Source organism: Prionailurus bengalensis, chromosome C2, assembly GCF_016509475.1.
Source record: "Prionailurus bengalensis isolate Pbe53 chromosome C2, Fcat_Pben_1.1_paternal_pri, whole genome shotgun sequence".
NCBI lineage: Eukaryota > Metazoa > Chordata > Mammalia > Carnivora > Felidae > Prionailurus > Prionailurus bengalensis.
The window spans coordinates 67,278,243-67,290,987 of record NC_057350.1 but is presented as its reverse complement, the minus strand read 5'-3'; the positions used below and the strand labels follow the sequence as shown (position 1 = coordinate 67,290,987).

The window sequence follows — 12,745 nt, the reverse complement described above, 5'->3', positions numbered from 1 at the left end:
AGTAACAGAAAGAAAAATTTAAAAAAAAAAACAATCCCACTTACAATTGGACTGGAAAGTATGAAATGTCTAGGGATAAACATAACCAAGGAGGTGAAAGACTTATACTCTGAAAACTATAAAACAGTGATAAAAGAAATGAAAGATGACATAAATGGAAAATAGCCCATGCTCATGTATTGAAAGAATATCATTAAAATATCCATACTACCCAAAGCAATCAACAAATTCAATGCAATCCCTATCAAAATGCCAATAGCATTTTCACAAAACTAGAACAAATAATCCTAAAATTTGTATGGAATCACAGAAGACCCCAAATAGCCAAAGCAATCTTGAGAAAGAAGAACAAAGCTAGAGGTATCACAATTCCAGATTTCAAGATTTACTACAAGGCTGTAATAATCAAAACAGTATGGTACTCACAAAATAAAACACACACACACAAAAAAACACACACCAAAAAACCCAACAACAAAAAAATAAAACAACACACATAGTCCAAGGAACAGAATAGAATGCCCAGAAACAAATCATGTTTATACAGTCAATCTATGACAAAGGAGGCAAAAATATCCAATGGGAAAATGACAATTCTCTTCAAAAAATGGTGTTAGGAAAACTGAACAGCTACATGCAAAAGAATAAAACTGTGCTACTTTCTTATACCATATACAAAAATAAACTGCAGATGGATTAAAGTCCTAAATGAAAGACCTAAAACCATAAAACTCCCACAAGAAAAGATAGGCAGTAATCTCTTTGACATTGGCCTTATCAATATTCTTCTAGGTACATCTCCTCAGGTAAGAGAAACAAAAGCAAAAATAAATTATTGGGACCACACCAAAATAAAAAGCTTTTGCACAGTGAAGGAAGTCATTAACAAAATGAAAAGGCAACTTACTTAATGGGAGAAAAATATTTTAAAATGATGTATCTGATAAAGGTTAATGTCCAAAATATATGAAGAAACTATACAACTCAACACCAAAAAAATAAATAAATAAAATAAAACCAATCTGATTAAAAAATATGCAGAGGACTTGAACAGACCTTTTTCCAAAGATGACATACAGATGGCCAACAGACATATGAAAAGATGCTCAACATCACTAATCATCAGGAAAATGCAAATCAAAACCACAATGAGAAGTCACCTTACACCTGTGAGAACAGCTAGAATCAAAAAGACTAGAAATAACAAGTGTTGGCAAGGATGTGGAGGAAAACAGACCCTACTGCACTGTTGGTGGGAATGTAAATTGGTGCTGTCACCATGGAAAACAGCATGGAGATTTCTCAAAAAATTAAAAATAGAAATACCATATGATCCAGTACTTCCACTACTGGGTTTTTAGCTCAACAAAACAAAACACTAATTTGAAAAGATATATGCACCTCTATGTTTATTGCAGTATTTACAGTAGCCAAAAATGGAAGTGTCTATCCATAGATGAATGGATAAAGAAGATTCAGTGTATGTATATATGGTCTACTATATAATGAACTATTATACCTCCATAATAATAATGAAAAAAGACACCCAATTTGTAAATGGGCAAAGGAACTGAATCAGTGTGTCACCAAGAAATATTAAAAATGACAATAAGCACATGAACAGATATTCAATATCTTTATTCATTAGGGAAATATTTAAAACCACAATGAGATATTATTGCATACCTACCAAGATGGCTATAATAAAGATAGATATTAACAAGTGTTGATAAAGATGTGGAAAAGTTGGAAACCTAATACATTGCTGGTAAGTATGTAAAAGTCTGAGGACTCTGGAATACAATTTGGCGGTTCCTTAAAATGTTAAATAGGAGTTGTCATTTGATCCAGTAATTCGATTCTTAGGTATATTCCAAAGAGAAATGAAAATATGTGTCCATATAAAAGTTGTACGTAAACATTCACAGAATTATTCAGATAGTCAAAATATGAAAACAACCCAAATGCCCATCATGTGATGAATAGATAAAAAAAAAGTGGTATATCCATACAATGGAATATTATTCACCAATGAACAGAAATAAAATACTTAAATTTGCTATGACATGGATGAACCTTGAAAAAATTATGCTAAGTGAAAGAAACCAGTCATGAAAGACTACATTTAATCGGAGTTCATTTGCATGAAATGAAATGTAGTCAAGTCTACAGACAGAGGAACACCAGCAGTTGCCTAATGATGGAGGACTAGTGATAAGATGACTGTTAATGAGTATGGGATTTCTTTTGGGGATGACAAAAATGTTCTAAAATTAGATTGTGTTGATGGTTGCATAACTCTGAATAAATGAAAAACCACTGAATTGTACACTTTAGTGAATTGTGAATTACATCTCAACAAATTTGTATTTTTTAAAAATAGAAGTTTAAGTTCTTTGAAGTACAGCATTAAACTTCAGAACAAACTATTTTCATCACTTATATCTCAGGATTTCTAGTTTAACAAAGTTTTGGGGATCTTTAAATTTACCTTGTTTTTATGGTTGCTAGCTCAATGACATTTAAAACACAGTACACACACACACACACTCACACATGCATATACACACACACTTAAATAAATTTCTTTCATTTCAGTAAGAATTTATTTATTTCAGCAAGCATTGTTCAGGGCATCTAATCTTCCAAACCATCTATAATAGACCATTTCTTTTTGTTCAAATAATTTTCCTATTTTCATGTTTATTTTTGCTGTACATATGTACATCTGATTTTTAAAAACTGTTATTTTTCTTGGGAACAAATTGAATTTTGAATTAATATGTGGGGAGCTAACATTTTATAATATTAACTCTACCCATGCATACATAGGGTATGTTTTTCATTTATTAAAGTTCTCCTTATGTCCTTTAGTAGAAATAACATCTCACTGTTATTTTACATTTACTTCGGGGATTCTTATGGATGCTATTTTTTTCATGGTTGTAATCATCCACTTTATTTTGTTTTGTATACAGAATTCTCATGTTATACTTAATAGTATTCCTAATTAGTTTTTATTTTTAGCTGTGCAATTACATTATCGAAAAGTAATTGTAATTTTGAACCCTCAAAACTTTTAAAAAATATTTATTTATTTTTGAGAGAGAGACTGAGAGCAAAAGCAGAATGGCAGAAAGAGAGAGGGAAACACAGACTCTGAAGCAGGCTCCAGGCTCTGAGGTGTCAGCACAGAGCCTGAAGCGGGGCTCAAACTCATACAAAGTAAAATTTATTTTGAGATCATGAGATCATGACGTGAGCTGAAATTGGACATTTAATCGACTGAGCTGCCCAGGTGCCCCAAAACCTCTAACCTCTTAAATATCATAATTCTTTTTCAAGTCTAATTACATTACATATTGTTTTGAGGAAAATGTTAAATAATGGTGATAATTGTTGACATCTCTATCCTGTTTCTGAGCAACAATGTCACTATTAAGGATTAGATGGGATTTAAGATCATATATGTAGATTGTGTACGTGTGTGTGTGTGTGTGTGTGTGTATGTTTAGCTGAGGGCATTGTGATTGAATAATACATATGTGAAATCATTAAAATTTACTGTGAAAGAAAAATAATATCTGTAGTGCTAGTGAAAACCAGCTACAATAAGGACAATGTCACCACAGTGCTAGCCTCAAGTAAAATAGGTACTAAATTAACCTTGTTGGCTGTGGCCACCTTCCCTCTTTTCCTACTACTGTCCAATATGAGTGTCAGACAAAGCCTACTTTTGTAGTATAGAAAATATTGATTTGTAGAAAAATAATAAATCTATATATGGTTTCCCAGTTTAGGAAACACAATGGCTAAAGAAAAGGGGGGGGGGTAACAAAATTATATTCTATACTATATTCAACATAATATCCATAATATGCATTATACAGTCCAAATTATTAGATATATGAAGAAGCAGAAAAATTTGAGTCATTCTTATGAACAGAGGCCATCTTCAAGGGGAAGCATATTTTGGTTTCATCAGACAAAGATTTAAAACAACAATTATAACTAGACTCAATGTTTAAAGGAAAGGGAAGGGAAAGGAAGGGAAGGGAACTGCTCATAATGACTAAACAGGGGAAATCTCAGCAGAAAAATACAAAATATAAAAAGGTAGCAAGTGGAAAAATATCTAAAATAAAAATAACTTAAGGGACTTAATAGCTGAATGAAGATTACAGAGGAAAAAGACCAATGGGAATTATCCAATTTGAAATTCAGAGAAAAAATGATTAACAAAAAAATGGAGGCTCAGAAACATGTGGGACAATACCAAAATTCTACCAGACAGATAACTAGTGTTCCAAAAAGAGATGTAGAGAGAGGTTGGAGCAGAAAAACACATTTGAAAAAATAAAAGCCTGAAAATTTCCCCAATTTTGTGAGAGATATAAATTTCTAAATGTAAGAAGCTCTGTAACTCTTAAACAGAATGAATTTGAAGAAGAAAACTCTAGGCATATCATAGTCAAATTATTGAAAATAAAAGTTATAAAAATTTTGAAATTAGCCAGGGGAAAACAACAAATTATATACAAGGGAACCAAATGTCAAAAACACCACACATTTCTCATTCAGAAACACTGTAAACCAGAAAATAATGGAACATTTTTAAAGCGTTCATTCAGCACCTTAAAAACAACACACACACATATACAAACTGTCAACCCAGAAATTTAAATGCATCATAAATGTGCTTCAAGAATAAAAGAAAAAAAGAGAAGAACTTTTAGATAAAGGAAGGTAAGTGAAATGCCGAATGATGTTGCTGTATCCTCAAGAACAAATGAAATTATAAAACTTCATAAATACAAAATTATATTAAGAAAATTATAAATAAAATACAGAATATTTTCCTTCTAATTAAAAAAATACTTAAGACTACTTAAAGCAAAAATTACAACAGTGTATTTAGAACATATATAACTATTATAATAGTATAAATGTAAATAAATATATATGATTATGAAGCTTCTACATTTTTTCATAAAGTGCTACAATGTTAACTCTAATAGACTGTGAAAAGTTAAAGAAGTATACTGTAATCCCTAGAGTAACTGATCAAAAAAAATGTCTTAAGATAAAATGCCTACATGTAAATTAGAAGGAAATTCTAATAAAAACTTTCACATAATCCAGAAGACAAAAAAAAAAAAAAAAAGAAAGAAGAACGATGAAAGAAACAAAAAAAAAGATCGGACCAACAGAAAACAAATAACTTGGTGTACCCAAATCCAATTCCATCAGTAATTACATTTAATATTAATGGACAAAATACTTCGACTAAATGATAGAGACGAAATAAAAAAGACCCAACTGGGGCACCTCGGTGGCTCAACTGGTTGAGCATCCAACTTTGGATCAGGTCATGATCTCATGGTTTGTGACTGCTATCAGCACAGAGCCTGCTTCAGATCCTCTGCCCACCGGTCTCTCTGCCCCTCCCCTGCTCATATGCTCTCTCTCAAAAATAAATAAACATTAAAAATAAAAAAGACCCAATTATATGCCCTCTATAGGAGACATAATGGATGCCTAACAATTAAGCCTCAAAAATACATGAAACAAAAAACGACAGAACTAAAGTAAAAAATGGTCATTCCATAATCCATAAGAAATTTTAATACCATTCTCTCAGAAATTGATAACACTAATCAAGCATCACTAAAATCAGAGGATCTGATTAATATTATAAATCACCTCGACCTACTTGATTTTTACATTATATAAAGCAGAAATGAACAGAATTACAGGGAAAAATCTATAATAATAGAATTTTAACTTACCTCTCTCAAAATTGGAAAATCAAACAATAAAAACTTAGCAAAGATTTAAAATACAAAGAAAACACAATTTCAAGTTTGACCTTTGTATTGGAAATGTATTCTTTTCAAACGTACTTGGAACTTTGTAGTAATTATTTGTTTATGTCTAATTATAAAGCAAATCACAGTTAATTTTGTAGAACTAGTATCATGCCACATTCTCAGACTACAGTTAGTTTCCAAATCTATAACAAAACACATTTTTAGAAATTATAAAACAAATGTCTAACTCAGACATCAAAGAAATTATAATAGAAATTAGAAAATACCTCAAACTGAATATTAATGAAAATTAAAATTTTTAATAAAATTAATATCAAAACTTATAGAATACAGCTAAAGTACTACTTAGAAAAATTTTTATTTTCTAAAATAAAAATAGGTGAAATGAAATGTAACAAAATGAACCTGAAGAATATAGATAAATATGACAATGAATGCCTTTATTGTAAAAATCACTGATGTCTGCTTAACTATGGAGAGGCAATGGTATTTAACTTAATCTATATGTTATGAGACAGGTGCTGATGTTTTCAACAACCTGTGAACAGAATTTTAGCCCTTTAAACAGGAAAACAGAATTATAGTTGACTCTTGAACAGCATGGGTTTGAACTGTGTGGGTCTACTCATGTAAAGATTTTTTAAAAGTTTTTATTCAAATTCCAGTTAGTTAATATACAGTATAATATTAGTTTCAGGTGTACAAGCCACTCTGTAAAACAATATGAAGTTTCCTCAAAAAGTTAAAAATAGAACTACCCTTCAATCCAGCAATTGCACTATTAGGTATTTGCCCAAAAAACATAAAACTAATTCAGGGCTGCCTAGGTGGCTCAGTCCATTAAGCATCCAACTCTTGATCTCAGGTAAGGTCATGATCTCATGATTCGTGGGATTGAGACCCGAGTCAGGCTATGTGCTGACAGCATAGAGTTTGCTTAGGATTCTCTTTCTCCTTTCTCTGCCCCTCCATCCCCCACCCTCTCTTTCTCAAAATAAATAAATATATAAGCTTTAAAAAAAAAAACCTAGTGATTCAAAGGAATAGATTTTTAAAAATATAGTACTGTAAATATTTTTTCTTTCTATGATTTTAATAACATTTCCTTTTCTCCAGCTTACCTTATTGTAAGAATACAGTATATGATACATATAACATACAAAATATGTATTAATTGACTGTGTTTATCAGTAAGGCTTCTAGTCAACAGTATGCTGTTATTAGACAAGTTTTGGAGAAGTCAAAAGTTATATATACGCAGATTTTCAACTGCATGAGGATCCGTGCCTCATCTCCCATACTGTTCTAGGGTCAACTGTACAGAAAACAACCCTAACTTATAAATATGGATATGGTGAAACATATGAAAGTATTAAATATCTAATCCAGCCAAAAAGAACTCGTATAGAAGTTGACAGTCAAGAAGAATAGAAGTAAACAGAAAATTTATGAATAAATCATATTACACACATACAAAAAAAAGGCATAAGGATTTTAGGGGGAGGAGAAAAAGTAAACTCATCATAGAAATAAATATTTAAATCTGAGTGGGAGGTATAGCAAATAACTATCCAAGGTTTCTATACTGGCAATCTGTAAATGAAGCATCTGAAAGTAAGTGAGTAAATGCAAAGTAATCTCTAAGTAAAGCTGCTAGGTTAAATGTTGTAATAATTTAATAATTTGTAAATGGAACATGCAAATGTGGTAGAAAAAAGGACAGACCAACACAAGATGGAATAAGTGGATCTTGTGGTTTATGGGTCATTCATTATAAAGAAATAATAGTAAATTTTCTAAATCTGACACTATAATAAGTGCTCAGAAAATATAAAATAGACTGTGTTTGATTAACTGCTAGGTTTTGACCTCTCTATTCTTACAACCAATGATATAAGGTAAACATGGAACTCAGATCACTACCAATATTCTCAGAAATAAAATGGTCATCTGAATAAAAGATACTCATACATTTGAACTTTTTATTCTGCCCAGTGAGACAGGTACAATATAAACCTTAAATACATCCTTTTGATAAGGAAGATAATAAGAAATATAATCTACAATGAAAACCATAGTTCTCATAATTTAATGGAATCAAATGGTAGAAATGGAAATAAGTGAGAGAATCTAGAAAATGACAAACTATAAACCAGTTTAGGAATTAGGTCTGAAAGTCAGATCTATATGGTGTCATTCTCACTATCTCTGTAACCCTTAAAACTGGGCAGATTTTCTACATTATCTCCTGTGCTTCAGATACATCAACCATCCATCATTCAGTTTTTGTTGGAAAGGTCTCTATATAAGTATCACAAAGTAGGAAAGTGGATAGACACAGGGGAGGGAAAGTACAGAAAGTTTGGAGTATAATGTGGGGATCTGAAGGGGGTATAAAGAGGTATTTAAAATCAGAAGTTACATCCTATTACTTTCTTTCAAACACACTGATACCACCTGTTCCACTTCAAGTCTAGGCACTATATCTCCAGAGTTTATTTCTTTGGAAAGCATACACCTTACCATGTGGAATTGTAGTCTGGAAAGGACGACTTGGGCTTTTCAGGTTCCATAAAGTCAAGCTACCATCTGAATGGCTGCACATGAATTGTTTGCCCTCATGATGCCAATCAATTGAATGAATAGCCTAATGAAACAGCAATTAAAAACAAGTGGGGAGGGGGAAAGTTGATATGTTATAGCATTCTATATTCCAAAGGAAATATATTCTGAGATAAAATTATTATACCAACAATACTTAATAAACATACATAATTTTTCTGACCCAGATCATACTACCTTTAGCTCTAGTCCTCTATAAGCTTATAGAAGACTACAAAAATAATCTCCTGAGATAAAAGTTAGGTACATTTCATAATATCATTATAGCCTAGAACTTTTTGTTGTAAATTCTATGTCCTCCCTGTATCCTATATGATTATTTGGAAAATTATTTACATAGAAATAAAAGCAAGGTTATCTGAAGATGATTTCTGGAAAGGTAGAGGCCTACTTTCACCTAAAGTAGCCAATTTAAAAAATAATTTACATAAGAGCTACCATCTGAGGGCTTACTATGTGCTAGACCCCTTGGAAAACACTTTATTTATATTAACTCTATTAATTTTATTAAAAAGGTATTATTTTTTCCAATTTGCACATGGTGAAATAGGCCTACAGAGATTGATATACTTGTTCAGGTCACACAATTCAAAGCCAAGGTCTATCCAACCACAAAACCCACATTCTCAATCATTTTACCATATTGCTTCTAACATGAATTATTTAATTGGCTTGGCAATTTAGGGTTTAAGGAAGAAGGATTTAAATCTTTTTTTATACTTCTAATTTCACTCTGAAGATGTGAAATACATAAAATTAACAAGTAATTATTCCAGTTTCACATATTGTTTTATTCCCAGTGGTAGCACAGTGCCTTGCACAAAATAGATACTCAATATCTGTTGTATGAATAATAACATTATCACATATTTCCACAGCTTGGTATTCTTTCTAAATCATAAAGTTTATATGGACTTTGGATAATGCATAAAAGCTGAACAGATATGTACAACATTACCCTTTCCTTAAAGGAACTTTCAAAACTGCAAAATAGGGAAGACTGAAATAAATGAATATTAATAATAGTTATTGTTTGGAACTTTTAACATAAATATGCATATATATTTGCATATAAAACTAAGACACACACACACACAAACACCATATACTAAGATATGTGTATTTAAAACTAATTTATTGTTTGTTTTCCAAACAGTAAGTATTATTAGAGTTAGAGATAACTGATGGCTAGAGTAATCATTAAACACATCATAAAAGGACATAGGATATGAGCTGTACCTCAAGATAAGTAAGATTTAATTAAATGAAAAGACAACATGGAACCCTGGACTTATTTTCTCTCTTTTCTCTCTCATTCTTCATTACTAAAGACTTTTTTTTTTTTTTTTTGCCAGGGTTCAGTAGAGGCAGTTAGAGGAAAATACTCTTCATCTTTTCCTTTGCTCATTCTCACTATTTTGGGTAGATCAAGGGAAATGTTTTAACTTTTACGTGTTAACTTGATGAACTCAATGTAAAGTTCTCTCAGACTGCTTTGCTATGAATGATGGAGGCAGAGAGATCATCTCCAGCCCTAACCCTTCTTCCTATCTTACTGAATTTCTTCCTACCTTCTGGGGAAGACAAGTACAAAAATAATAGCTACAACATAAAAGCAAAATAAGTCTAAGTGCCATGAAAGATATATACTTACTGTACACTTATAGGTAAGAATAGGCATCTAAAACCAGTTTGTTATTAGAGAAGGTCAAATAGTGCATCACTGAAGAACTGGCATTTGAATACATTTAATGGGTAAGTACCCAATTTCTATTAATTTGATTATACCCTACTCCTTTCTTAAAAAAGGACCTTAAGGTTCTGAAGAAAAACCAAAAATGAAACAAAGCAAAAACAAAAGCACACACAAATATAATATAACTAATACAAGAAGAATTTTTAAAAAGATAGAAAATAAAATACAGAAGATAAAACACTAGCTAGTTTGGTCAACTTGATGGCTGTGATTGAGTTTCTCTCTACAACAAAAAAGAAAAAGGAAACCCAAAAAGCAGATATCAATATGAAAAAGGAAAACCAGTGGCTACTCAAGGAATTAAAAGGTTATCATCATGTCAAACTCTGAGGGTTTTCACTGTGAGAGATTATTTAGAAATATTGATGTAATGAAACAAAAATGTCACAGCTAATGGAGTAAATTCATATAGTTATTTCTGAAAACTATGTTGGATTTATAAAACAAACCTTTCAATTCATCAATGGCTATTCATCAAGGGGCTAGTTAGGTAGTCCAAATAGCTTTACAGTGGCTAAAAAGTTAATAGGATTTTGATATGCAAAAGAGGAAAGAAGGGAGTTCGTGACAAGGAATTAGCTGGAGCAAAGGCTTGGAGGTGGAAAATAAATGGTATATTTAGCAGATAGTAATATGCCTGAAGTGTGAGGAGTGCTTATAAAGATTCATGGCATTAAACTAAAGGGAAAAGATAACATTGGGATCTTAAATCTCCTGTCAAGGAATAAAGATTTTGTATTGTTGATAATTGGGAGCCATTCAAAGTTTCTGAGGTAGAGAATTACATGATCTGTGTCTTAAAATGATAATCTTGTTAGTGAAAGATACTGAACAGGTAAGATATCAGAGGAAATGCAATTAGTTAGAAGGCTATCATAGTCTTCCAGGCAAGAGATAACAACCTAGATTAGAACATCGAAAGTGGGAATGAAAAAAAGAAAGGAAATGAATGATAGACAATATAACAGAATCAAGAGACTACAAAACTAATAGCATAGGATATGTAAAGAAGAAAGATTAAATATGACTCTAAGGGTTACAAACTGGAATAAATAATCAAAATTTAAAAACTGAAAAAGAGAACACAGAACAAGGTTTAGGTCTTTAAATGTAAATTCAGTGTCAATGAGATATTTACCTGGACTTGTGTGATAGATTGTTAGATATATGGATCAAGAGCTCAGGAGAAAGGTAAGGGTTAGAGATACATTGATTTTAAATTTATTAACATAAAATTAATATTTGAAATGATGGGAAAAGTACATGAATACAAATGTAAACTGGAGGAGAAATCAAGAGGGTAAAGATATAGAATCCTGAAGAGTGTCTATAATTTAAAGGAAAACTAAGGGAAGAAGTGATGGAGAAAGGGGGAGGCAAAAAATGAGGTAGAAAGACACAGACAAGGGAAGGCACAATTTTAAGAAGGAGGGGCTGATATAAAGCCACAGGTTTAATGAGAAACTTAAAAGACTATGAAGGGGTCACTATTTAAATAATGAAGAGGTCATTGGTGACTTATTAGAAACCATTTCATAATAGTATTACAAGTAAATTCTAAATACAAGAGGTAAAGTGCTGAGGAAAGTCTTAAAAGTTTGGCAGTAAAATGATATATATATAACGATCTCCATTAAAGTGATAGAATATATAATTATGCATCACAGTAAATAGATTATATGTATATACATACATATATACATAAGTCAATATATAAAATGATTTTTAGGTATAAAGTAGGTGTAGTGTAATACTCTACTGACTTAAACATTGTTAATGTTTATTTGAAAATTTCACTAAAAGTTGTTTTTGCTCACTTTTTAAGGTTAGAACTCTTCCTTCTACACTGTTTTAGGGCATAAAAAAAAGCAGCTGAGTCAGCATTTTGCTCTGGATTTCCTTTTTCAATGGCCTACTCTATTTCCAATTGGCTAAATACTCAGATCATATTTGTACTTTTATCTAGCTACTAGTCATCTTTATATTTTGTGTACTTAACAAAAGAAAAATCTAGCTTAGCTCCCCAGGGACTTCTCTCCTTATGATTCAAGATGCAATAGAAGTTCATCACACAGAGCATAAATGTATGACATCACCTGCAGGGTATCTTCCACCAATCATGACCAAATTACCCAACTAAGTACTTCTGAACTCTGTCACCATGAGAATTATCTTGTACATACCATAAAATCTTAGTTTGCGAGAACCACTAAGAAACAAATTGGGTGTGTGTGTGGTTATGAAATAGCCAAAAGCTTCTATCTTTAAGCATCGAATTTAAAAATTCAACTGTTATGAAAGGATGGGAGGTAGAACATGAAGAAATGTGTTTTTTTTTTAATTTTTCTATTTATCTCAGTGTTGCCTTAAATTCTTCTGCATTCTTCCCATATAAGTGCGGGTGATACCAGATAATGATTATTTGACCTGTATTTTCCTAACTCTCCCTACTTTACTATTTTTAAAATTGAATTGAGAGCTTACATTTATATCCACAACTATAAGAGGTAATTACCCTTTTTCACTTTTTGCCCCA

General features: G+C 31.4%; 1 protein-coding gene across 5 annotated transcripts in view; it reads right to left on the bottom strand.

The window, feature by feature from the left end:
* Positions 1-12,745, bottom strand: part of STXBP5L (syntaxin binding protein 5L) — a 399,447-nt gene that overhangs the window by 199,471 nt on the left and 187,231 nt on the right. For all 5 annotated transcript variants that reach the window (XM_043594274.1, XM_043594278.1, XM_043594276.1 and 2 more), the window contains exon 9: positions 8,355-8,478. In XM_043594274.1, the coding sequence (XP_043450209.1) occupies positions 8,355-8,478 (124 nt within the window). The remainder of the gene's footprint in view (positions 1-8,354; positions 8,479-12,745) is intronic.